The sequence below is a fragment of the Physeter macrocephalus genome, chromosome 19 (genome assembly GCF_002837175.3).
Source record: "Physeter macrocephalus isolate SW-GA chromosome 19, ASM283717v5, whole genome shotgun sequence".
NCBI lineage: Eukaryota > Metazoa > Chordata > Mammalia > Artiodactyla > Physeteridae > Physeter > Physeter macrocephalus.
Window position 1 is genome coordinate 48,769,385 of NC_041232.1, and position 26,418 is coordinate 48,795,802.

Below are 26,418 nucleotides of genomic sequence, written 5' to 3' on the forward strand. Positions count from 1 at the left end.
GGTCTGGGGTTTCATGACAGGCTTCCCAGACAAGAAGAGGACAGAGGTGAGTGAATGTGGAGTGGGGAGAAAGGCAGGAATGAATTAAAAAGTGAATGGATGATTTAAGCCATGGTTAATAGTTCATAAAGGAAGGTGATTCTGTTTGAAGTAATACTGAACTTTTTCTTAGCATCAAAAGCACTGAAATCTGATTTTTATTAATTTATTAATTCCTCTGTAGGATAATTCTAATTTACTAACAAGTGTTTTCTTCTCTAAAGAAAAGTGTTGTTATTACCAACCTGAACGGTCACACTGCTCGAGTCAACTGCATACAGTGGATTTGTAAACAGGATGGTTGTAAGTATTAATCTGACTTTTCTTAATTTAGCATTAGCTTATCTGATATTATGCAATTGGAAAATAGAAGAAAAATGGTATGCCCAGTGAACTATCTGACCTGTACTTTTTTTTTTTTTGCTCTACTATGACACATAGTACAAAGAACTATCACTTTTTTTTTTTTTTTGTGGTATACGGGCCTCCCTCTGTTGTGGCCTCTCCCGTTGCGGAGCACAGGCTCCGGACGTGCAGGCTCAGCGGCCATGGCTCATGGGCCCAGCCGCTCCGCGGCATGTGGGATCCTCCCAGACCAGGGCGCGAACCCGGTTCCCCTGCATTGGCAGGCAGACGCGCAACCAGTGTGCCACCAGGGAAGCCCTGACCTGTACTTTTACTTTATAGCAGTTGAAGCATGGATAATACAGCGGTGCTTAGGATGAAGATAGAGGCAGCCCATTACTGAGGCAAGACCCCACCATTGCTTTTGATCCAAAGCCTGTAATCAGGGCCTGTGTTGAGGCCCAGGTTGGGATTCAAAAGATTTGGCTTGTAGGTCTCTTTCTACCACAGACAAACTATTGTTTTTTTAGGCAGGGCATTGCATCTCTCTTGACCCCAGTTTCATCTTAGTAACATATGAAAAGTAAATGTTTGGACTGAATCAGGGGACCCTGAGTGATTCTTGACACCTGTGAGGTCAAAATTATTTTCAGAATAATAATAAGTTATTCCTAGTTTTCATTCTCATTCCGTCACAAGTATGCAGTGCCATTTTCCAGTGGCTGCATGGTGTGGGATATTGCAACAGATTAAATACAGAAACAGATATGAAAATCCAGCTGTATTCTAATAAAGTCAGACGTTAAAGAGATTTGCTGAAATATAAAACAGTGCCTTTCTTCTTATTAATTTTTTGTTTTGGAAAATACAAGGTTCTCCCCATAAAAATGTTATTTATGTTAATGGGGTTCATTGTTTTTAAGTAAACTAATAAACAAGTGTTTTTCATATTTCTCAGTTTTAATTTCTAATGTGGTTAATATTGGTCCATATAACCTATATAAATAAAAGGTCTTTGGGGTCCTGAAAAAATTTTAAGAGTGTAAAGGGTCTGAGAATTGCTGGACTAGATTATCTCCAGGTCTCTTCCATCTCTAAGATTCCATAGCTCCAGAATTTTTAATTAAGAATGCTAACTGATTTACTTTGTTATGAAGCAGAAACTAACACACCATTGTAAACCAATTATACTCCAATAAAGATGTTAAAAAAATAAAAATTAAAAAAAATAAAATTTGCCATTTCCTCCCAAAAAAAAAAAAGAATGCTTTTAGGTGGGCTTCTAAAATCCTATGGAATTTCCTCAGGTGTCTTAAATATACCTCCAGTAGTATTCTTATGGATTCTCAATTTTATTAACCTATATAAATAAAAGGTCTTTGGGGTCCTGAAAAAATTTTAAGAGTGTAAAGGGTCTGAGAATTGCTGGACTAGATTATCTCCAGGTCTCTTCCATCTCTAAGATTCCATAGCTCCAGAATTTTTAATTAAGAATGCTAACTGATTTACTTTGTTATGAAGCAGAAACTAACACACCATTGTAAACCAATTATACTCCAATAAAGATGTTAAAAAAATAAAAATAAAAAAAAATAAAATGTTGCCATTTCCTCCCCAAAAAAAAAAAGAATGCTTTTAGGTGGGCTTCTAAAATCCTATGGAATTTCCTCAGGTGTCTTAAATATACCTCCAGTAGTATTCTTATGGATTCTCAATTTTATTTATTCCATTTATTAAATATGTATTAAGAGCATTCTGAGCTAGGCACAAATTCAGAATTTCCTGAATTAGTGATGGCTCACGGGCCCAGCCGCTCCGCGGCATGTGGGATCTTCCCAGACCCGGGCACGAACCCGTATCCCCTGCATCGGCAGGCGGATTCTCAACCACTGCGCCACCAGGGAAGCCCTTGGCTATGATTTTTATCTGTGACATTAAAAAAAATGTTTAATAAACTACTTACCTCGGTTGGTGATGCAGGATTAGTCGCAGTAGGTCAGTAAAAACCATTAAATCATAGAAAGAGTGGCTGTTAGTGCAGATACTAAAATACAATTGTAATTATATTAATTGCTACCAAGTGACATCAAAGACTACTTGAATCTCAGTATAGGGATTTGTTATAAAATATTAATTTGGGCTTGTATATTTTATTTTCCCTTTAAAAGTGAGGTTACATAAAATGAACTGCTTGTGTATCACTGTAATCTCTATTATGATTGGTTTTCTCAGATTTGGCTCCACTGTCAGATAACTCATGTATTCTTTCTAACCCATGTTATCAGTGACATATAAAATTCTAATAATACCATTTCATATTTTTAAAGTGTCTGATTTTTAACACATTACCTTCATGTACCTTATAGTAATTATCAAAGTCATGTAGTTAGGTAAATGGCTTAATTTCTGTGACACATGAAGAAATTAAAGTCCAAGATCACAGCTGGCTGGCAGCAGGGTTAGGACATGAACCTGGGACTTCTGAGTATAAATGTAATGTTCTTTAGACAATCCCGCAGCTTCTTAACCTAACTATCTAGACATAAGCCAGAAGAAACATGGATGCAAAATCCAAACCAAAATTATGTTAGATTATTTCCCCCTTTCTTGGTTCTTACTCCCTTTTTCTTCTGTCTTCAACAAAAAATTGTAAATGTTTAAAAGAGCTATTTTGAAATGTGTCTGATCTCAAAAATATGTCATGTACTACTTGATAGCAGCAGCTGACTGTAATGTCTCATATATATTATTTCTGCCAAAAGTGTTTAGCCTGAATCTTATGAGGAAACAACCAGACATATCCAGATGGAGGGATATTCTGCAAAACAACTGGCCTGGACTCTCAATTGTCACAAAAAAGGAGGGAACTGGGAAACTATTCAAGATTAAAGGAGACTAAAAAGATGTGACAACCAAACGCGCAATGTGTGGTCCTTAGATTCTAACTTAAAAAAAAAAGTTATAAAACACATTATTGGGACAATTTGGGGAAATTTTAATATGGATTATGTATTACATAACAATACTGTATCAGTGTTAAAATTCTTGAATGTGATAATTGTATTGTGGTAATGCAGGAGAATGTTCCAGTTTTTGGGAAAAATGGTAAAATATTTAAGGATCATTGGTCATCATGTCTCCAACTTATTTTTTTTTAATAATGTTGAACATCTTTTTGTTTGTTTGTTTGTAAATTTATTTATTTTATCTATTTATTTTTGGCTGCATTGGGTTTTGGTTGTTGCACGCGGGCTTTCTCTAGTTGTGGCGAGGGGGGCTACTCTTTGTCGCGGTGCATGGACTTCTCATCGTGGTGGCTTCTCTTGTTGTGGAGCATGGGCTCCAGGCGCACGGACTTCAGTAGCTGTGGCATGCAGGCTTCAGTAGTTGTGGCACGCGGGCTCAGTAGTTGTGGCACGTGGGCTCAGTAGTTGTGGCTTGCAGGCTCTAGAGCACAGGCTCAGTAGTTGTGGCTTGCAGGCTCTAGAGCGCAAGTTCAATAGTTGTGGCGCACCGGCTTAGTTGCTTCACGGCATGTGGGATCTTCCTGGACCAGGACTCGAACCCGCGTCCCCTGCATTGGCAGGTAGATTCTTAACCACTGCGCCCCCAGGGAAGTCCCTCCAACTTATTTTTAAATCGTTTGTCAAAAACAAAGAAGAGTGTGTGTGTGTACATAGAGCAAGATAATTGAGCAAATATGGCAAAATCTAAACAGTTGGTGAAGCTAGGTAAAGGTATATGAGTTTTCGTTTATCTTTTCTATAGCTTTGAAATTTTTCAAAATAGCTGGAAAAGAATTAAAATGTTTACTGAGGTATGATTTTTTTTCAGCTCCTTCTACTGAATTAGTTTCTGGAGGATCTGATAATCAAGTGATTCACTGGGAAATAGAGAATAATCAGGTGGGTAGACATGTTTATGGTTATAAGAAATGACTGTTATATCTACTTTTATTTTCAGTCTTTTCCCTCATTTCTACTGTGTTCTTCCTTTATGAAGTTTCCTCATTCTTGCTTGTCAGTAATCCAGATCCTGTGTCTTCCATACTTCACAGGCCTTGTACCCTTCCCTGTAATCTGCTTCTGTATTCATATGCTGTCAGTCATTTCTGTGAATTTCTCATCATTTGGAATAATTTTCAAACTGCTCTTACAGGGGATGTTTGTCTTGTTTTCATTGGTAGCAAAAATTAATACTGCTCTGTGCATAGGACAGCAGTTATCACGTGGATATAGATTTACATAATTCTGAGTGATGTTATAATATGCAATACTGGGTGTGTATGGACCTCTACTGATAGACATTTAGGTTGTTTCTAGTCACAAACAAAGATTAAAAATGTAAAGTTAGTGCATAAGATGTTTGAACATCTGCCATGCAGAAGGTGTAGTAGATGAGGCAGAATCCTATTCATGAATCGTCTACATAATTTTGAAGGCAAAATGCGCTTGAATAACTGAAGTACAAAGGTGGCTCTGTGGGTGGGTGATTTCACTTGCTGTACCACAACCATGCTGCTGTGGAAGTTCACTAGAGATTTAAGAGGCGGCCTTTGGGTTGGGTCTGATAGTGTGAGATGATTTCCTTAGGAAACATTAAAGTGGTGAGGGTTCCAGGTAGGGAAAATATATGAATCAAAGTGCAGGTAAGAAAGGAGACCATTTGCTCAGAAGTATCCAGTGTTAACCAAAGCCTAAGATGTTTTAAGGGCAGGGCTTTCCAGAGCTTGTTCAGAGAATTATTCATCTCTCAGTTACTGATTGTGGCCAGTCAAGTTTGGGAAACAATGCATATCATATACTTCTCTTAGAGAATCACAATGCCTGTGAGCATAGTGAAGACTCTGAAAAGTTCTGATATGGAAAAACATGCTTATCTTTGTCTAACTAATCTTTCCTAAACTTACTTCAAGTCTGATTTTTTTTTTTCCCCCTTCAGATCTTTTAGTATCCCTTGTAACTTTGAGGAACATAGTTTTGGAAATGTTTCTAGATAACACTTATGGGCTGTAATACTAGAGAAGTAGAGAAGGAGAAGATCTCGTGAGAATTTGAATACTTGCTTCAAGAGTTTGTTTTTTATTGGCAGGCATTTGGAAGTCATTGAGGATTTCTAACCAGTGGAGTATGATTACCAAAGAAGATGAATCTGACAGGAGTGTGCCAGATGAGGATAGGAAAAAAATATGAAGGAAGAGATATGGGATATATTTTTGAAGGAAAATGATTTTGGCATTGACTAGATGGTTGTCAAAGGAGTAGGGAAAAAAAAAGGAGTAGGGAGCTATTGGGTAGAGGAGTGAGAAATCAAAAAGAGTGGGATTCTGGCTCAGGGCTCTGGAAGAAGGATACTTCTACAAAGCAAAATAGGCAAGTTAGAGGGAAGAGGTGGAATTCAGTTGTTAACATGTTACTTGTATTGCCAGCCAGAGACGGGGCAGGTGTGGAGGAGGGGATTGTGGAGTCACTTAGACTTGAACAAGAGTTCTAATGGTTGTGTAGCAAAGCAGCTCCTGTTTGGATTTACCTTGGCAGAGGAATCCAGAGAGAGCCATTTGAGCACTCATTTTTGAGACCTTGAGTTGAGATTTGCAAGACTCTTTCCGCAGTGCTGCCCTATGCTTCTGTCAGTAGAGAGGATTGCAGGCTGGGTATCTGATGCCAGACAGCGAACTTAGAGGTGGACCGGAAAGTAGAATGTGAGGCTAAGCAGGGAGGAGGATGAAAGGCATAAAAGAGGGATGAAGGGAATAAGAGGATTTGGGGGAAGAAGTCCCATATTATAACCTTAGAGGCTTAAAGGTTCCTTCTGGTATGCATTTCCATGCACACAGGTGTTCACTACATCTTGACTTCTGATAAAAGGAAATAATTCAGGAAATAACTCTGCGCTTGCATAATGAGAGATTTGAGTCCCTGTGACCAGTGGGCATGGTTTTTTTAAAAGCTGGTGAACTTGAGAGATTTGTTTTGTTTGAGCTTTTAAGATTTTCTAATGGGTTCCTTCTGGTATGCATTTCCATGCACACAGGTGTTCACTACATCTTGACTTCGGATAAAAGGAAATAATTCTAAGCTGGTATAATGAGAGATTTGAGTCTCTGAACAGTGGGCATGGTTTTTTTAAAAGCTGGTGAACTTGAGAGATTTGTTTTGTTTGAGCTTTTAAGATTCTCTAATGGTTGAAATACAACCCTGCTTAAAAGATGTGAAGTGACATAGAAAACAAACTTATGGTTACTAAAGGGGAAAGGGGGTGGGAGTGGGGATAAATTAGGAGTGTGGGATTAGCAGATACAAACTACTATATATAAAATAGATAAACAACAGCGTCCTACTGCATAGTGCAGGGAACTATATTCAATATCCTGTAATAAACCATAATGAAAAAGAATATGTGTGTGTGTGTGTGTGTGTGTATATATATATATAACTACACCAGAAACTAACACAATGCAACATTGTAAATCAACTATACTTCAATTTTTAAAAAATAAAATAGAAAAGAAAAGGATGTGAAATGAGTTTTTCCATAGATTTAATGTTTCAGGGGGTAATGATACAGACTCATGTAAAGTTTAAATACAGAAAAATAGGAGGAAGGAAAAAGGTACAAAATTTCAACAGTTAACATTCTAATGAATATTGTTCCAGATCTCTGGTTATGTGTGTATAATTATACATGAAAGTGACTTTATTGTACTTGAGTTTTAAAAAGTGTTTTTTTCAGAGAAGCCAAAGGTTAATGATTACAGGAAGTTAATGTACAGACCCTTATATGTAACTATCAATTACCTTCTTGAGTGGCAGAGTTCTGCTTAACTAATTGGGAAAATAATTGAGACATTTAAGAGACACCTCTGTTTCAGCAGACAACAGTTTACAAAAGGTACCTCTCAAAGGAAGTGGTAGAATCTCACATATTTGGAACTCGAAAAAAATAGGTCTAAAATAGAAATGATGCTGCAGGGAATAATCTTGCATGGAAAGCTAGAAGACTTGATAAACAGTTGGGATTTCCCAGTGCTTTTTGTCATTTTTCCATTTTGTAACTCTGCTTGATACAGGTAAGTATTCTGAGTGGATGCTAAAAATACTTGGTAAAAGTTTGATGGAAAATAGACTATTTACTCACTCCCAAAGTATAATCTCACATATTACCACCAAAAAAAAAATTAATTTCACAGTGAAAAAACATGGCAGACACTACCTCTACTAAAATATCAGGGTTAATTTTACTAAAAGTGGGACAAACTGACATTGTGTGCCTCCTGATGTGATGCACTTACGTAGTGGTGACGTCAAAATGTACACCCTGAGTCTGTTCATGGGGAAATATCAGACTAATCCAAGAGGAGGGACAGTCCACAAAGCTGGCCTATATTCTTCAAAAATGTCAACGTCATGCATGTCTTTCCATGGTAATAAGCATGCATTATCCTTTTTTTGGCTTAGAATATGTGTCTACAATTATTTAATTAGTTTTCTATTAATACTTATAGGTTGATTGAAGTTTTCCTAAAGGGTGTGTGATGAATGTCCTTTTGCATTTGTCTTTTATTACTTGTTAAACTAGTACTGCTCTCTCAGAGTAGATTCTCAGATGTGAGATTGCTGTGTGAAAGGGTGTGCACATTTTGTGTATAGTTAATATGATCAGGCAGGATTCTCACACGTTTACATTCTTCTCAGTTGAAAGGACTTATTTCTGGATCAGGCTTTTTTTTTTTTTTTTTTTTTTTTTTTTTTTTGGTGCTAGGCGGGCCTCTCACTGTTGTGGCCTCTCCCGTTGCGGAGCACAGGCTCCGGACGCGCAGGCTCAGCGGCCATGGCCCACGGGCCCAGCCGCTCTGCGGCATGTGGGATCCTCCCGGACCGGGGCACAAACCCGTGTCCCCTGCATCAGCAGGCGGACTCTCAACCACTGCGCCACCAGGGAAGCCCTGGATCAGGCATTTTAACAGTGCCTTTAATCCTCTGATTCTAGTTAAATGCAGGTGAAACTGATAATTCCTTTTTTATCATAATGTTTTTGTTATTCTTTGTGATTCAGCTTTTAGAAGCAGTCCACCTCCACGGCCATGAAGGACCTGTTTATGCAGTGCATGCTGCTTACCAGAGGAGGGCATCGGATGTTGCATTACATACGCTGATAGTGTCTGCAGCTTCTGATTCTACTATTCGAGTCTGGTCTAAACAGGGTTCTGAAGGTAAGTTTAGAGACATTGTGATCCAAACAAATGAAATTAAGTAATTTAATTATCAGATGAAGGACAACTTAGAAGGGCATTCATGTAATTTTTCAGTCTTTCAAGCTGTTTTAAAAATGTTAGAATTTTAATCTACCTGTTTGTTTCTTTTGCACTTTTCCATAATTCCTCTTTACCAAACTGTTTGATAATGTAAATTCCTTCAAAGTCTTTTCATATAAGTCTTTTTGTTCTCTGTAACCTTGTTAGAAATTGGCCATTTAAATTCCCATCATCCCTGGGGGCTCAGAACTGACTTCTGTCATCTCCCTGCTGACATCTGATGATGCTACCCAACCTCTAAGGTTGGATACACTCAGAGTTAGTTGTTCATGATGTGTTTTATTATTTCTTAGTCACATGCCTTCAGACCTTGGACTTTGGAAATGGATTCACTCTGGCTCTCTGCTTGTCTTTTTTGCCTAATACTGATGGTGAGTATCCTTCTAAGTGTATATTAAAAGAGGAATGTATTTTTATATCCTCATACAACCAGAACCTAAAAGAAGCATACTGGATCTCAATTTTGTGTCTAAATGTTTTCAGGAAACAAGTTGAGACATGGATAACATACTTTTGTTCTCAGTATTCAAATGACCTGTGTATAAAACATAAGGTCAAAGGGGGTTAAGGGGGGTGGCTATTAGAAACTTTAGTAGCAGTTAAAAATTTAAGTGACTCTATATACTCAAGATTGGTACTGCTATTTATCAAATAGCCGTCGATGTATATAGATGTAATTTGGGAAAATTACCTAGCTCTATAGAAGGTGAAGGTCTGGGATAAGTTGAGAAAGTACTGAACATGGATCATATGAGTATTTCTTTCAAGATGACAGCCCCTGCACCTGCATAATGACAGCATCCTTCATAATGACAGCACCCTGCGTAATGACAGGACCCTGCGTAATGACAGTTTGTCTAAGACCGCTTAAAATCTCCAAAGAAAAAATTCCCCTTTTGCTGTGAAACCCATCTGTACCTATCTTTGATTATCCTCCACAAAGATGATGGCCAGTGCAAGTCAGACAGTCTTGTGCCTCCTCAGTTACCTGGAGGACAGACCTGGTGGGGAGAGGCCGGGCCTGGAAGCCTCCAGGCTCTTTTGCCCGTTGCAGCAGGAGCTGCGACTCTGTGGTCTCACATGACATTTCACTTTGTGCGAGGGCTCCCCAGGAGGAGGAACTACGCACGTTCTGGTTTCGTTACATAGAATTTGATTTCTTTGCATCTACGTTGAGGCCAAGTGACTGGAGTTTTTGGCTTTTTTTTCTTTTTTTTTAAGTTGATTTAAAGAAAGCTAAGTTTACAGTCACAACTTTCATAACTTTTTATCCACATAGTTAATTATATGCTCTTTTATTTTGTTCTTTAATTACTTCATGGATTTTGTTTTACTATCAAATTCTCAAAATGTAGGGTCCTTAAATCTTTGTGCAGTAACCCTGATGCTGGGCTCATAATAGCTCTCCTGGAAATTTTATTATTCACTTGGGCTTACAACGTTTCCTGTTAGTCTTCTGGCTGACGTAGTTAAATGCTCCCAGCTTGCTCTCGAGCTTCTCTTTTTACTGCTCCTTCTATCGTAAATGACACAGAATAAAGGAAAGGATTCTCAGTTAATAGTTATTCTTTGCCGAGTAACCATTTAATGGAACATTTTAGAATATTCATTTTATTCCTAAAGACGTTTATTGAGCACTTTCAATTTATTTGTTCAGTGGTGTGGGAAGCAGAAGTCAGGATTCTTTACCTAGAGCTTAGGATCCAGCATAGGTGATAGTCACAACATACGATGGAATACTTACAGCGATGCCTCTTTTCCCCCCACCAGTACCAATATTAGCATGTGGCGATGATGACTGCAAAATTCACTTATTTGTTCAACAAAATGATCAGGTAATTAATGATGTTTCTTAAGAGGCTAGAATTATGTTCTGCTTAATTACATATCTTAATACAGATTATTTCTAGATTATAGAATTTTGGGGATGTTCCAATCTAAATAATCCAATAGGAGAATCTTTTCTGGCAGTCTTCCGTTACAGTTTTTCACTCTTTGAACACCAGGTATACTGCTGCTGCTTTGGCTACCAGGTCCAGAGTCGTTGGGGGGAACAGGTCATTAGGTGGGGAAGAAGAGAAGGAAAATGCTGTAGTAGTGTTTTGTCCTCCCTAGCAGTGGTTATTTGTCCTTCTGAGCTTTACCTATACTTTGGGTGGTTAAACTAGAGGGAAGTTTCAGAAAGAGGGTTGGTTAACTCTAGGCTCGTGTAGTTTCTTTGCATTTTATAAGAAAGTTAAAAATGACTGAATGTTCAACCACCCAGCTTTTTTCTATATTGTGTCCGCAGCATATGTCATTTACCTTGTGAATGTTTAGTGTATTTGAGAACTACAGATATTATCTGCTCAGGATTGCTCAGTTAAATTTGGATGATTATGAGATTTTTCATTCCCAAATGAGAGCTCTATCTGATGTCTGATCAGATAGTGTTCCCAGTAAAAAAAAAAAAAAAAAAAGCAATGCAGTCAGACTGGCTGAGACCAAATTAAGTCACTGATATACATGAAAATATTAAATTCTTACATCAATTCCTATGATTTTTGTTATCTTACTAGTTTCAGAAAGTGCTTTTTCTGTGTGGACATGAAGATTGGATAAGAGGCGTGGAATGGGCAGCCTTTGGTCAGTATGAAATTTTGCTAAAGTACATATAATGGGGACAAGTATGTGTAATTTCAAAGCAGCCTCTTTTTTTTTTTTTTTTTTTTTAAATATTTATTTATTTATTTATTTGGTGGTACCGGGTCTTAGTTGCAGCAGGTGGGCTCCTTAGTTGTGGCTTGCCGGCTCCTTAGTTGCAGCATGTGAACTCTTAGTTGTTAGTTGTGGCATGCATGTGGGATCTTGTTCCCTGACAGGGGATTGAACCCGGGCCCCCTGCATTGGAAGCGTGGAATCTTAACCACTGCACCACCAGGGAAGTCCCCCGTGTATGTTTTAATTAAAAATTTTCTTTGTATGTAACATTTTCCTATTGGCCCAATTAGAAAAGAGGATACTTATCCCTTGTATTAACTATTATTTGGGTTGGTAGAGGATGAAACAAGTTGATATTTATAAGAGGACACTAGTTGTTACACATGCAGACATTCTTGAGAAGTTCTTTGTAGAAATTAGTAGATTGTATAGGAATACCACATATTATAACCATTTTTTAGCATTGTCTGTATATTTGTCAGTGTTATTGAAAATGAATATAGGTTAAATGAATGAAGGATAAGGAAGCAAAGTCTAATTTTTTCAGGAAATCTAGAAATGTGTATATTGTAGAAGGAAAACTCTTATACTTAAATTTAAGAATAGAATGTTTTAAAAGTAATAAAATTTGTTTTTTTAATTAGGTAGAGATCTTTTCCTAGCAAGCTGTTCACAAGATTGCCTGATACGCATATGGAGGCTGTATTTAAAATCGACATTTTTAGAAGCTCAGGAAGATGATAATATAAGACTGAAAGAAAATACTTTTACTATAGAAAGTGAAAGTGAGTAATAATGAAATATTTGATTTAACAATACTCAGGTTTCCCAGCTGATTTACTTATGTTTCACTACACACATATGTGGAGGTTAGGTTTTCAGAAGTATCAGATCCCTAGCTGAAACTGATACATGCATTTTTCCTTTTTTATTTTTATGTGAGGGTAAGTCATTTTTCATATATGAAATTTATTTTCTTTCTAAACCATGTTAGTGAGATTTTTTTTAAGTTGCTGAAAATAATGTTATTTTCTCAATAAATTAGTTTGTAAAATATTACTTAATTTGCAGTTTTAGCATAAGAAGATCTAAAGGGTTAATGTGAATTATTCATACCTTTTTTGGAGGATATTCATCAGAGACAACTAAATCCATATATTTGAGTAGTATATATAATTCTGATTTTCTTACTGTCTGGCATCAGAACAATAACCCTCCATGGTAGATCCTGTTGGAATGTTGTATTTGAAGGAGATATTTTTGGATGTGTATCTAAATTATAAAATTAGTCCTCAGTAAACACTTCATCCAGGAATACTCTTCTTTGTTATTACTCTTCTTGGTTGTAAAGCCCATTGGAGTTGAGATTTGGTAACAGATTTATGGAGAGAACCAAGAAATACTATAACCAGCATATTGTAAGTAGCTATTTCCAAATATGAACATTTTTGTGGTATTTTCATTAATTATTTTGTTTGAAAGGTCACAGTACTGATTTGACTTCCTTTATTTCTGCATTTATCTTAGGTTTTTTTTTTAATGGTACTTTAGACTATTACACAAAGTGAGTGAGGATAGCAAGGAGGCTGGCATGTCTGTTTTTGCTTTTTTTGAGTCTTTTTATTTTTTTTTGGCTGCACTGTGTGGATTGCAGGATCTTAGCTCCCCGACCAGGAACTGAGCCCGGGCCCTTGGCAGTGAAAGTGCGAAGTCCCACTGACTGGACCGCCAGGGAATTCCCTGTTTTTGTTTTTTAATTGCAGTGTAAGAGTAACTATCCCTGAAAATTTTAAATAGAACATATTCCTTAATTTTTATTATGACTAGGTAGTGAAAATATAAAAAAAAAATTTATATATCTTTACAAATTTTTTCTCCTGTAGTTTTAAACAGTGGGTAAAGTTAATGAAATTTAGAATGAATGCTTTTTGTTGAAAATAAATCATGTTCTGTTCTGATTTTTTTTCTTTGGATGTAATTGTACAACCGAGCTGGTTTTGAAAATGTTCTTTTTAGAAGAGCTTTGTGGAAAGAAGCCTTTTTTTTGTTGTTGCAGGTATTAAAATAGCATTTGCAGTTACTCTGGAGACTGTGCTGGCTGGTCATGAAAACTGGGTAAATGCAGTTCATTGGCAGCCTTCATTTTACAAAGGTAGGAAGAAAAACATACACAAAGCTGTCATTTCAGTACAATCTCACTTACAGAATTTTAAGCTGAACAAATGAAGTAGAGGATATTTTTTGAGTGTAATTAGGAATCTCAACTATAAGACAGTTTCAAGTTGGCAAAGTGTAATACTGCAGACCTGTTCTGCTAGACACTCAATTCCATTGAAAATTGTATTTCTAAGAGGGAAAAGTATGATTCCTGCCATGATGCCAAAACTGCCATATGCCTTTTAACTTTTTTCTTTAAAGTTTTTACCTAGTCCTTATGGGATTTAAGAGAAGTTGACTTTCAAGCCAACTTCACTGGAACCTTTATCCTTGGAAATACAAAGTTGGTAATACCAAGATACATCATTTATGAAAAAGTAAAGACTTCCCACTCTTTCTTTTGCCCTTAACTTCTGTTTATGGAGTGACGACTGATGCTGGGTGTAGACGTGCGCATGGCAGCAGCCTCATGTTCTTCCCCCAGCCCCTTCCCCAAGACAAGACTAGAGTATAGCAATAATTAATGCTCAGGTAACACCATCCAGCTTTTATTATATTATGCCATATTTGCTGCAGTTAAAAAAAGATAAATTAGATATTATAGATACTGGGGAATCCCTGTATAATTTTTCCTGAACCTTTTCCCCTTCATCCTTCCCTTTAGGCTGAATTCAGTGTATATTATTCCCATGCATATTTTTATACTTTTACTGCACATTTATGTAACTATAAACAGTATTGTTTTACAGCTATTAAAACTTGGTATCAATATGCCTTTGTCCTCTTATGACCTGTCTTTTTAGCTTAATGTGGTTTAGATTCATGTAACTCTAATTTACTTATTTTTATGGCAGTATAATATTTCATTGTCTAAATATTACCACAGTTGTTTATCTGGTCTTCTACTGATAGACTTTTGTGTTGTTTCCAGTGTTTTGCTATTGCAATGCAACAGTGAATGTTCTTAATAGTACACATGTTGTGTTTTTCTGGTAATCTACAAACAGGATGCTTGTTGATCACCTAAAGGCATTAGTTGTTGTTGTTTTTCTTTAGATGGTATTCTGCAACAGCCAATGAGATTGTTGTCTGCCTCAATGGATAAAACCATGATTCTTTGGGCTCCAGATGAAGAGTCAGGAGTTTGGCTAGAACAGGTAAAATGTGAATACTTAAGGAACAGAAAACTGGGTTTATTAGATAATAAATCCCAAGTCTGTATTCCTAGAGCTGCATATATTTGCTCTTTGTGTACATTAAATAAGTGAGAACATAATCTCTGGAATGAGTGATTTCTGTTGTGAGAAATTGGTTATGAATTGTTTTCCGTCTATTGTTGAATAGGTTCGAGTAGGAGAAGTAGGTGGCAATACCCTGGGATTTTATGATTGCCAGTTCAGTGAAGATGGCTCCATGATCATTGCTCATGCTTTCCACGGGGCACTGCACCTTTGGAAACAGAATGCCACTAACCCAGTAAGAAAAGTGCTTTTAAATCATTTCTGATTAGATAGAGTGAATCCTACATGAAACCTAGGAAAACAGTGTTGTTTTACGTATAACACTCTACAGAAACATAGTAGAGGCATTTAAGTTCAGATGATATCACTTCTTTATGTACATTTATTCTGTAGTTATATTAGGTAAGAAACGCATGCTTTTCTAAGAATAAAATTCAGTTGTCCAGCATTGTTGAGATATTGAAATTTGCAGGTAGGTAAACTTACATAAGGGAAGTTTAAGCTGTATAAATTTTAAGCTCTCCCTTAAAGCAATATACATTTTGTGGTAGGAGTTTTTCTAAAATGTATAATTTCTTTGTCTTTTTTTAAAAATTAATTTTCTTTTTTCTTTTTTAATTAATTTATTTTTGGCTGCGTTGGGTCTTCGTGCTGTGTGCGGGCTTTCTATAGTTTCTGTGAGTGGGGGCTACTCTTCGTTGCGGTACACGGGCTTCTCATTGCGGTGGCTTCTCTTGTTGTGGAGCACGGGCTCTAGGCGCGCGGGCTTCAGTAGTTGTGGCTCGTGGGCTCTAGAGCGCAGGCTTAGTAGTTGTGGCGCACGTGCTTAGTTGCTCCATGGCATGTGGGATTTTCCTGGACCAGGGCTCGAACCCATGTCCCCTGCATTGGCAGGTAGATTCTTAACCACTGCACTTCCCGGGAAATACCTCTTTGTCTTCTTAAAAATAACATAATTTGATATTTTCTTGTTGGATAGCTAGGTACTCCATTGATAATTATTGAATGAATGACTGACACAAGGGCATTAGAAGCACCTGTTATTTTATGGCAGAATATATTAATTCTCTCAGGGGCTCTTGATATGTGTAATTCTAAATGGTCCTCCAAATATTGGGCTCTTCTAGATCTTTCTTATAGTTTTTAGTCTCTTCTCAGAGAGGGGCAATCTTCCTCTGATCATGTAGCTACCTCTTAGCATTATTCCAATCTCTTCTTTCTAATTTGCTTCTGATCTGCTTTTTTGGGTTTGGGGAAATGAGATAGCAGGAAGAGTGGCTAGGAGCACACGAATCTTGGCCCCAGCACTTACTAGCTGTGTTTTTGTGGTCATTACTGAACTTTTGTCTCAGGTTCCTCATCAGTAAAATGTGGACAGTAATAGCACCTACTCAGAGGATTTTTATGATACTAAAATGAATTAATATTGGTATAGTATGAGAAGTAGGGCCTAGTACATACTGGGTACTATATATTTTAAATAAATAAATCAAAGAAGTCAGAACATAGAGCAAAATGTGAGTTAGCAGATTTTGAATGTGCATCTAATGGCTTCCCTTACAAAGTAAAAATTCATTGAGCCCCAGTGGTGCAATCGGTTAGTGTGTGGTACTTAAGCACAGATTCATGGATTTGCATGACTTTTAGTTTGTGGGCTTTGTAATAGTTGTGTCAGGTAGGAGGATTTGAATTCTCAGTATATGGAGTGATTTACTTTTCCCTTGTATCTTCGATTTGGAGTTGATCTTTAAGATTGTTTTTACTGTTAAATGAACCGGGGAACCATTAGCTATGACACTTGTAAATAAGATATATATATATATTTTGTTTGTTTGTTTGTTTGTTTTTGCGGTACGCAGGCCTCTCACTGTTGTGGCCTCTCCCATTGTGGAGTACAGTCTCCAGACGCGCAGGCTCAGCAGCCATGGCTCACGGGCCCAGGCACTCCGCGGCATGTGGGATCTTCCCGAACCGGGGCACGAACCCGTGTCTCCTGCATCGGCAGGCAGACTCTCAACCACTGCGCCACCAGGGAAGCCCTAAATAAGATATTTTTTAGGATAAATGTAATTTTGTTCTTTTTTTTTTTACTTTATTTTTGGCTGTGTTGGGTCTTTGTTGCTGCATGCGGGCTTTCTCTAGTTGTGGCGAGTGGGGCCTACTCTTCAATGCGGTGGTGCAGGCCTTCTCACTGTGGTGGCTTCTCTTGTTGCAGAGCATGGGCCCTAGAGCGCAGGCTTCGGTAGTTGTGGCACGCAGGCTCCGTAGTTGTGGTGCACGGGCTTAGTTGCTCCGTGGCATTTTGGATCTTCCTGGACCAGGGTTCGAACCCATGTCCCCTGCATTGGCAGGCGGATTCTCAACCACTGCACCACCAGGGAAGTCCCTTAATTTTGTTCAGAGCTCCTTTGAGCTGTATTTCAGCTGGTCTTCAGAGGGCCTTCATAGAAAAAAGCATCAGTTGAGTAGGGAGAAACTCAAACCAGAGGACAGAATTTCACTGTACTTTTGCTTATAACTTGACTTCATATTTATAATAGCTAGACTTCATATTTATAATAGCTATTTACCAAGTATTTAGGGTAATTATTTTATAGACTTTTGTTTATTTTAAAGATTTTTTTTTTTGCTTTTTGATGTGGACCGATTTTAAAGTCTTTCATTGAATTTGTTACAATATTGCTTCTGTTTTATGGTTTTTTGGCTGAGAGGCATGTGGGATCTTAGCTCCCCGACTGGGGATCAAACCCGCACTCCCTGCATTGGAAGTTGAAGTCTTAACCACTGGACCGCCAGGGAAGTCCCTAGACTTTATTTTTTAGAGAAATTTTAGGTTTACAGAAAAACTGAGCAGAAAATACAGAGTTCCCATTTTCCCCTGCCCGCCCCGACATGCACAGCCTCCTCCGTTGTCAGCATCCCACACCAGAATGGAAATTTATTACAATCAAGGGTGATTTCTAAAAACAAACACTGCCCTTTAGGACTGTACCCATAGTCAAAAGTGCTGCACTTTGTTCAGAACTCTTTGGAACCTCCCATTAGTGCTAACTTTAGAATCAATTTTTATGTCACAGAAGAAATTAACAGCATTTCTTTGTTCCAGCCTATTTATGTTTTTGACCAGAAAATTATATAGCCTAGCTGACCATATTCATCAGACTTGGCTTTGAATGACCTTTTAGCTATTTATACGAATTTAATTTTCCTCTAAAGTTCAAGTTTTACCACCATTTGAGTTGTTGAAAAAGATGCTCTGTGGACCAGGCATATGACATTTTCTGTATTTCATTTCACTATTTGTTTATGTGGTTGCTGATGCAGGTTCCCTCAGGAGGTGGGCTAAATATGTTTGATTTAACCTCTGTCCTCTATACCTGCAGCTCTTTTCACTTAATAAAGAAAGTTGGTCAGGCACACAGAATCTACAGACTCACGTTACACAGTGCTCTACTATTTAGTTTGACAGATAAATACTCACATAGTATCTAGTATGAGCCAGCCTTGTACAAATATAGATTCATCTAATTCTTGTAACAAACGTGTGATCTAGGTAGCTCTTTTACAGAAGGGTTAATTGAGGCACAAAAAGGTTAGGCAGTGTTCTAGGAGGCAGTCACAAATGATGAATTGAGGGGACTTTCCCAAGGTTACTGCTTTAAAGGACACAACGTATGTTTGAATGTTTAAGTTCTAATATATTGATACTTGACTGGAAAACAGATCCTATTACTTTAAGTTCCCATCTTGTTTACTTAGCTCTTCACCTTGCTTGGGGGCTAAGGTCTTTCCCATATCATACCTGAGGGATGAAGGCATTATCAGGTTTAATTTTGAGTGATGGTCTTTGATTATTTTGATGTGTCATGAGCACTTTCATTGCAGAGAGAGTGGACTCCAGAGATTGTTATTTCAGGACACTTTGATGGTGTCCAAGACCTAACATGGGATCCAGAAGGAGAATTTATCATCACTGTTGGTACTGACCAGACAACTCGACTTTTTGCTCCATGGAAGAGAAAAGACCAATCACAGGTAAAATGTCTTCCTACTTGACTGATCCACTTTACAAAACATCCATGAGCACATGAAAAGTGGGGCAGCATCATTAGCCATTAGGGAAATGCAGAATTAAACCATGATGAGGGCTTCCCTGGTGGCGCAGTGGTTGAGAGTCCGCCTGCTGATTCAGGGAACATGGGTTCGTGCCCCGGTCCGGGAAGATCCCACATGCCGCGGAGCGGCTAGGCCCGTGAGCTATGGCCGCTGAGCCTGCGCATCCGGAGCCTGTGCTCCGCAACGGGCACCCGGAGCCTGGGCCCCGCACCGGGAGAGGCCACAACAGTGAGAGGCCCGCGTACCGCAAAAAAAAAAAAAAAAAAACTATGGTGAGATGCCACTACACACCCTCTAGAATGGCTAAGGTATAAAATACAATAGCAAGTGGTTGTAAGGATGCCGAGTGACCGGATCTTTCTTACATTGCTAATGGGAATGCAGAATGGTATAGCCACTCTGGAAAACAGTTTCATATTTTCTTAAAAACTGAAGCATTCCAAAGAAGACGTACAGATGGCCAACAGACCCATGAAAAGATGCTCAGCATCACTAATCATCAGGGAAATACAAATCAAAACCACAATGAGTTACCACCTCACACCTGTCAGAATGGCCATCATCAACAAATAGTAATAAATAATGAATAACAAATAAATAATGAAGATAACAAATAAATAATGATGATAACAAATAATGAATGTTGGCCAGGAGGTAGAGAAGAGGAGCCCTCCTGCACTGTTGGTGGGAATGTAAGCTTGGTGCAGCTACTGTGGAAAATGGTATTGAGGTTCCTCAGAATATTAAAAATAGAACCACCCCATGATCTAGCAGTCTCACTTCTGGGTATTTACTTGAAAAAAAAAACACTAATTAGAAAAGATGTATTCACCTCTATGTTTATTGAAGCATTATTTATAATAGCCAAGATATGGAAGCAGCTAAGTGTCCATTGATGAGTAGATAAAGAAGATGTGGTATATAGGCAATGGAATATTACTCAGCTGTTAAAAAAATGAAGTCTGAAATATATGCACAACTGAGTCACTTTGCTGTACAGCAGAAATTAACACAGCATTGTAGATTAACTATACTTCAATAAAATTTAAAAATAAAAAAATTTTTAAAAAGGAAAAAAATGAAGTCTTGCCATTTATCACAACATAGATCTAGAGGATATTGTGCTGAGTGAAATAAGTCAGACAGAGAAAGACAAATACCTTATGATCTCATATGTGGAATCTAAAAAACAAACGAACAAAGTGAAAACAGACTTAGAGATACAAAGAAAAAAACGGGTGTTTGCCAGAGGTTTGAAGCCAGGTGAAATAGGTGAAGGAATTAAGAGACACAAACTTCCAGTTATAAATGTCACAGGAGTGTGATATACAGCATAAGGAATATGGTCAATAATGCTGTAATAACTTTGTATGGGGACAGGTGGTTACTAGACTTACCATGGATGACGATTTTGTAATGTATTTAAATGTCGAGTCACTATGTTATACACCTGAAACTAACATATAACATTACATTTTATTTCAACTATATTTCAGTTAAAAGAAACTTAAGCATACACATATTCTTTATAATTCAAACAATTAAAATGTTAGCTGTCAAAATGTGTTTACTTCAGTTCCACATAAAATTTCTCATAATACCTTGTAATTTTAGGTTAATTCATTAGGAAACACTAACAAGGGAATTCCCTGACGGTCCAGTGGCTGAGACTCTGTGTTTTTGCTGCCGAGGGCTCGGGTTCAGGTTCGGTCCCTGGTCAAGGAACTAGGATTCCACAGACCGCATGGCGCAGCCAAAAAAAGAAAGAAACACTATCAAGTCTGTAGTAAAAGCTAATTTCTAACATCATATAGTGTTACATAATAGTGGTCGAGGACAGTTTTTGTTCAAGAAACTTTTCAGGCATGGCCCTGAGCTTTAAAAAACCACAATAAAACTTTACCACTGATAAACCATTGAACTGTATACTCAGAGAAAGTATAGTCAGCTTCAGTTTCTGATAAAAATTAATGGAACTGACTCTGGGTCAGTCCATGAAGCTAATGAAATTGGCCACCGACATTTCTGCTTCAGCAGCATGTGGTAGAGTAAAATTGATAGAGTTGCGGATATTGGGAGCAACGCTATAGTCAAGTGAAAAACTAGGCAAATAATTTTGGAGTGGTTTTCTGTGGCTCTTGGTAATTTGTTATCAGTATAACTCAGTTGTTGTTTATTCATGATCCTTTAAAAAAAAAAATCAATAAATCAGACTTTACCAAAATGTGAAATTCTACTCTTTGAAAGACACTGTCAGGAGAATGAAAAGTCACAAACTGGGAGAAAGTATTTACAAAACACATACCTGATAAAGATTTTTATCTAGAGTATATAAAGAACTTTTCGGAACTCAGTAATAAGAAAACAATCCATTTTTTAAAAAAAGGGCACAAAAGATGTTTATCCAGAGATGATGTATGGATGGAAAATAAGAAAAGGAAAAGATTCTCAACACCATTAGTCGTTAGGGAAATGCAAATTAAAGCTACAGTGAGATACCATGACACCCCTATTAGAATGATTACAGTTGAAAGGCTGACTGCACAAGTGTTGATGAGGGAGGGTGTGGGCAGCTGGATCTCTCATACACTGCTGGTGGGATTGTAAAATGTACAGCCACTTTGGGAAATCATTGGACAGTTTCTTAAAAATTTAAATATACATCCACATCATCCAGTTATTACACCCATAGGTAGTATTTACCCAAGAGAAATATATTCATGCAAAGACTTATACACGAAAATTTGTGACTGTTTTTCCAGTAAGATAAAAACTGGAAAACAACCCAAATGTCTGTAAGTAGGTGAATAGATCAACAAGTTGTGGTATAGCCGTACAAGGGAATACTACTCAGCAATAAAAAGTATTGATGTGTTGATAAACAGAACAACATGGATGAATCTGCCCCATGGTCATATTTCCACGGCATAATGAATGATTTTGTGTCTGATATTTTGCTTGTTGAAAAGAATTCAGTTTTTGAAACACGTGATCATTTTTGTTTATCTTATTTTGATACCCAGGTGACCTGGCATGAAATTGCAAGGCCTCAGATACACGGATATGACCTGAAATGTTTGGCAATGATCAGTAGGTTTCAGTTTGTATCTGGAGCAGATGAAAAAGTTCTTCGAGTATTTTCTGCACCTCGAAATTTTGTGGAAAATTTTTGTGCCATCACGGGCCAATCACTGAATCACGTGCTTTGTAATGTGAGTATTCCTCTAAATGTTTTAACTAGATCTAGCCACTTCATACAAAATTTTAGAAAGTTTCACTTAAGGCTGTAAATGGAGTATATGGGTAGAAAGAAAGTCAAATAATTTTATTATTGGCTTGATAAACTTCTGTGTGCACTGTGGCAGGCAGTAATTTAAATATTAATATACGAAATTTTGTAACAGTTAAGCCCAAGAGACTGTAAAGAATTAAATTTTAAATTAAGGCACGAATACTATGCACAGTCTTCACTGTGCTTGGTTACTACGATAAAACAAAGCGTAATAGATGGGTCATATTTTCAAGGAGATTACCATCTAGATGTAGATTAGGAGTAGTGGACAATGGAACTAATGTACCTGTAATTATTAGATGAAACCAGTTAATTGCTAAATCTTGTGGCTAAAGTAATTTTCATAGGAGGAAGTGGTCGCTGTAGTAGAGTAATGAGAAAATGGGGCTTCATTTGAGTTTTGAAAGGGTAAGTTTTTATTAATGTTTGTTTATACCCCCTTTCTACAAAAGATTTGAGCACTTACAAAAATACATAGGTTATAAACATTATAAAATAACCAGTTTTGAAGGAAGGGAAAGTAAGTAGGAAGGTAGTTGTGTTACACAGAAGTGCATGTCATACAGTCCGTTGCAGTACTTAAGAGTTGGGTCATGAATTTGCTTCTGAGCTTGAAAAGGATGAGTACACTTTTGATAGACAAATGGAAGGACAGAGAGCAGTGGGGTAGCCAGAGCTGCTTGAATGAAGAGTATATAGAGGGAAATGGAGGGGCTGGGGGAAAGTCAAATGGTGGAGGACCTTGGGAGGCAGGCATAGTTCAGACTCTGGTACCAGCGGAGGTCCCTAAACAAAGAAAGTGATGAAAAGCACTTTGGGGCGAAGAGTTATGTGGGAGCAGGATACCTTTGAGCCCAGAGACTTTGAAGGCAGGGACACTAGCACCAGTCTGGGTAAGACTGGAGAAGAAAGTAAGAGTCATTTTAGACGAAATGTCCAACTATGTTTCCTGGAGTGTATCATGGGCGCCTCAGGCTACAGGCTCTCTTGATTAGGTAAAGGAGATGAAAGATTCTGTTATGCTGTTTCTAATGCTAATGGACAGTGGAACAAGATCAAAAGGGAGGCCTCGACTGGTTATTATACCGAGCTAAGCATATGGTCGTGGAGGGCAAGTTGGTTTGAGGATCTGACAATTCTAGGGATTGAAATGTGGTTTTAGGATTCCATAAGAGGCTAGTCCCAGGTGTATATTCAATTCTGTGTCCTAAGATACAGGAATCCTGTAGACTGGAAAGCCTCTTGCTGCTTTTTGGGTTTGTTCCCATACTAAATGTTGGGATATATAGGAATGCCTCTTATTGCTCTTTTCCATGGTGTTTTATTTTTCTTGTTTTCTAAAATAAAGCATCCTGTGTTTCAGGTAACTATTCTTGGTGATGGTTTAAATTCCCATTGCTCATGTTTGTGTTCAATTCCAGCCCCTGTATTAAAATTTAAATTGTAAGAAATGCTCTTAGCTTATGGACATGTGCCAATTTTGATGGTTAGCATTTGTTTCATATGTAATAATTTAATTGATATTGCAGGATATAAGCAGATTATTGCCACCTCAAAGGGCACTCTGTTACAAGGTTTTAAAATATACAAAATTTTAAATATGTTTAATGAAAATACTATGATTGTGCCTTCCTGGGAAACATGTGTGTTTGTATGAGCATCCCCAGGGATGTGCCTGTGAGACTGTCTTGGAAATAAAGCTCCAGGCCTTCCATTCTCAGCCCATTCTTTGCTAGAAGCCAGCACAGTGCTTTCCTTGTCACACCCTGACACCCATTGAGCTGTCAGGGTTTGATGAGCTCATGGATGAGAGGATGCCCGACTTTATGGATTGGATGGGGGCTGGGGATTAGCTGGAGCCTCTCTGCTGGAGAGTGATTGCTTAGTATTGCATCTCTCAGTTCAGGAAATGGAAGTGTGGGCAGATATCTACACAGAATGGTAAAATGGTCTTTACACTGCTTCTCAGCATTTATGAGCATAACACTTTCTTATAGTGCCTGAGGTAACAGTAACTTTTAGCATTGAAAACATGTATTATACTTTTTATTCCAGCAAGATGGTGATCTTCCAGAAGGAGCTACCGTCCCTGCTTTGGGATTATCAAATAAAGCTGTCTTTCAGGGTAAGGCTTTCGTCTCCAAAATTACTGAACCTATAGTGGTGCTTAAAACCTAGTTACACATTTGTATATTATGTACCTAATGTTCATTACAGGTGATTTATTATTTTTAAAAATCACAATACACGCATCTCTTTTCTATCAGCTGTTTCATGGTAACTACTCTGTGTAAACATGCAGACCCTGAAATAGGTGCTGCTTTTACAAAGTGTATTTCATGGAGCACTCACAACCACAGATGCTAATGTGGATAGCTTGAAAAATGTGTTCCACAGTTTAAAAAGTTTGGGAAACATTAGGTCAAAGGAAAAGGAAGGAATCTTTATGGAATTGACCAGTGCTCTAAGGAGCACATTTGGAAAATACCAGAGTAGTGGAAATACCCTTGGCTTTGCCATCACGCTAATACAGCGTTGAATTACACTGCCTTCAGGTACCACTATTTTCTAACTAGTGGCCTTAATATTGGGACATGTGCAAGAGACATAAAGTTGGTGACTACATTCATGATGTTGATGTTTGTTTTAAACTAGGAGATATAGCTTCTCAGCCTTCTGATGAAGAGGAGCTGTTAACTAGTACTGGTTTCGAATATCACCAGGTGGCCTTTCAACCCTCCATACTTACTGGTAAGAAAAGGCAAAAAGATGGTTCGCTAGAATCATTACATTAGTACAGTACGCATAGTATGGGGTCTGTCACCACTGATGTAAATCAGTGCTGCAGAATTCATTTGTTTATCTGCATGAAAGTGGAAAAATTAATTGCAATGCTATAAATTTATTGTAGAACCTCCCACTGAGGATCATCTTCTGCAAAATACTTTGTGGCCTGAAGTTCAAAAACTGTGAGTTAAATTGTACTTAGCTCTTTAGTCTCATTTGATCGTAATTTGTGATCCCCCCTTCCCAACCAATTTGATTTTCTCCTTTGCTTTCCTCTTACCTACATTTTCCCTGCTGCTGTAAACATCTCTTGATGGCCTTCATAAGGGGTGAAAATCAAACTTCACATAGATATTTATATTGCTATGTATTATATTTACTAGATTTATTGGTCTTGATTTTTAAAGTAGAAAGACATAACACTATTTTTTTTTCCTTTTTAAAAAATGTTTTAAGTTTTGTTATTCTCTTGGTCTTTTTTTATCCTACAGTGTTTCCCTATCAGGACCTTTCTATGGTTTGTTATTTATGGTACTGGCTGACTGGGGGTGAAAACTTGTATTTTAATCTAGTTGTTTGAATAAGTTGTATTACTACTAGGAAGTTGGCATTTTTCTCCAGTCTCTGCTTTTACCCCAAATATTTGCCTAGACAAAAGTACAGTGTTTCTTAAAAGAACTGTGTGTTAGCTGGAGAGATTGATTTCTTCTCTCATTTAAAAATTTTTCAGCACAAGAATAGGTACATTTACTAATTACCTATTTACAGGGGTCATCCATTTTCTCTTTTTAAATTTTAGGTACGGACATGGTTATGAAATATTTTGTGTTGCTTGTAGCAATTCAAAGACACTGCTTGCCTCAGCTTGTAAGGTAGGACATTTTACTTTTTTATTCTACTTGGTCACAGGTTATTTGAGTCATCAGGCTCCTGCAAGTTTAGTAGTGATGCAGGCAGAATTTGACACAAAAGGCCACAGGTTCCTGATTTTTCTGAATCTTGCTTTCTCAGTCTCTTTTCCATTCTGTGCCATCAGAAGCTTGCAGTTGCCTTTTAAATCTGTTTCAGCTGCACATTTTTGTTCTTAAATACTTGGTTTGAGCCGATTTATGCCCCTACTCTGAAACTGTTTAATCAGATATCTTAAAATGAGAGCTAAAAATGTGGTAACATAAATTTTTAGTAATGGGAGTCCTGGAGACACAGGGGAATGAGAAGGTGAAACCCCGCACCATGTACGCCATCTGACCATCTCTTGAGGACACTGTGGGTGCTGACCTAAGTGAGTAGAGTCCCTTGGCCCTTGCCACGGGTGAGGAAGGGTGGTGGCCAGCTCAGTGAGCCACCAGCACGTGACACTGCAGAATAGTGCATCTCAGACATCTGCCTGGGAGAATGATCTTGAAATTAGTATTCAGTATTTATCT

General features: G+C 37.8%; 1 protein-coding gene across 2 annotated transcripts in view; it reads left to right on the forward strand.

Moving 5' to 3' along the window:
- The window catches only part of ELP2 (elongator acetyltransferase complex subunit 2), a 47,494-nt gene that overhangs the window by 2,924 nt on the left and 18,152 nt on the right, over window positions 1-26,418 (forward strand). Inside the window, exons 2-17 of one of the 2 annotated variants that reach the window (XM_007110921.3) lie at window positions 264-342; window positions 4,219-4,289; window positions 8,440-8,596; window positions 8,992-9,069; window positions 10,469-10,533; window positions 11,257-11,323; window positions 12,043-12,183; window positions 13,455-13,550; window positions 14,612-14,712; window positions 14,900-15,031; window positions 18,682-18,831; window positions 21,936-22,124; window positions 24,260-24,329; window positions 24,860-24,955; window positions 25,116-25,173; window positions 25,791-25,863. In XM_007110921.3, the coding sequence (XP_007110983.2) occupies window positions 264-342; window positions 4,219-4,289; window positions 8,440-8,596; window positions 8,992-9,069; window positions 10,469-10,533; window positions 11,257-11,323; window positions 12,043-12,183; window positions 13,455-13,550; window positions 14,612-14,712; window positions 14,900-15,031; window positions 18,682-18,831; window positions 21,936-22,124; window positions 24,260-24,329; window positions 24,860-24,955; window positions 25,116-25,173; window positions 25,791-25,863 (1,623 nt within the window). Of the gene's footprint in view, window positions 1-263; window positions 343-4,218; window positions 4,290-8,439; window positions 8,597-8,991; window positions 9,070-10,468; window positions 10,534-11,256; window positions 11,324-12,042; window positions 12,184-13,454; window positions 13,551-14,611; window positions 14,713-14,899; window positions 15,032-18,681; window positions 18,832-21,935; window positions 22,125-24,259; window positions 24,330-24,859; window positions 24,956-25,115; window positions 25,174-25,790; window positions 25,864-26,418 lie in introns of those variants that run through there. The other variant, XM_007110923.4, reaches the window with a different exon arrangement.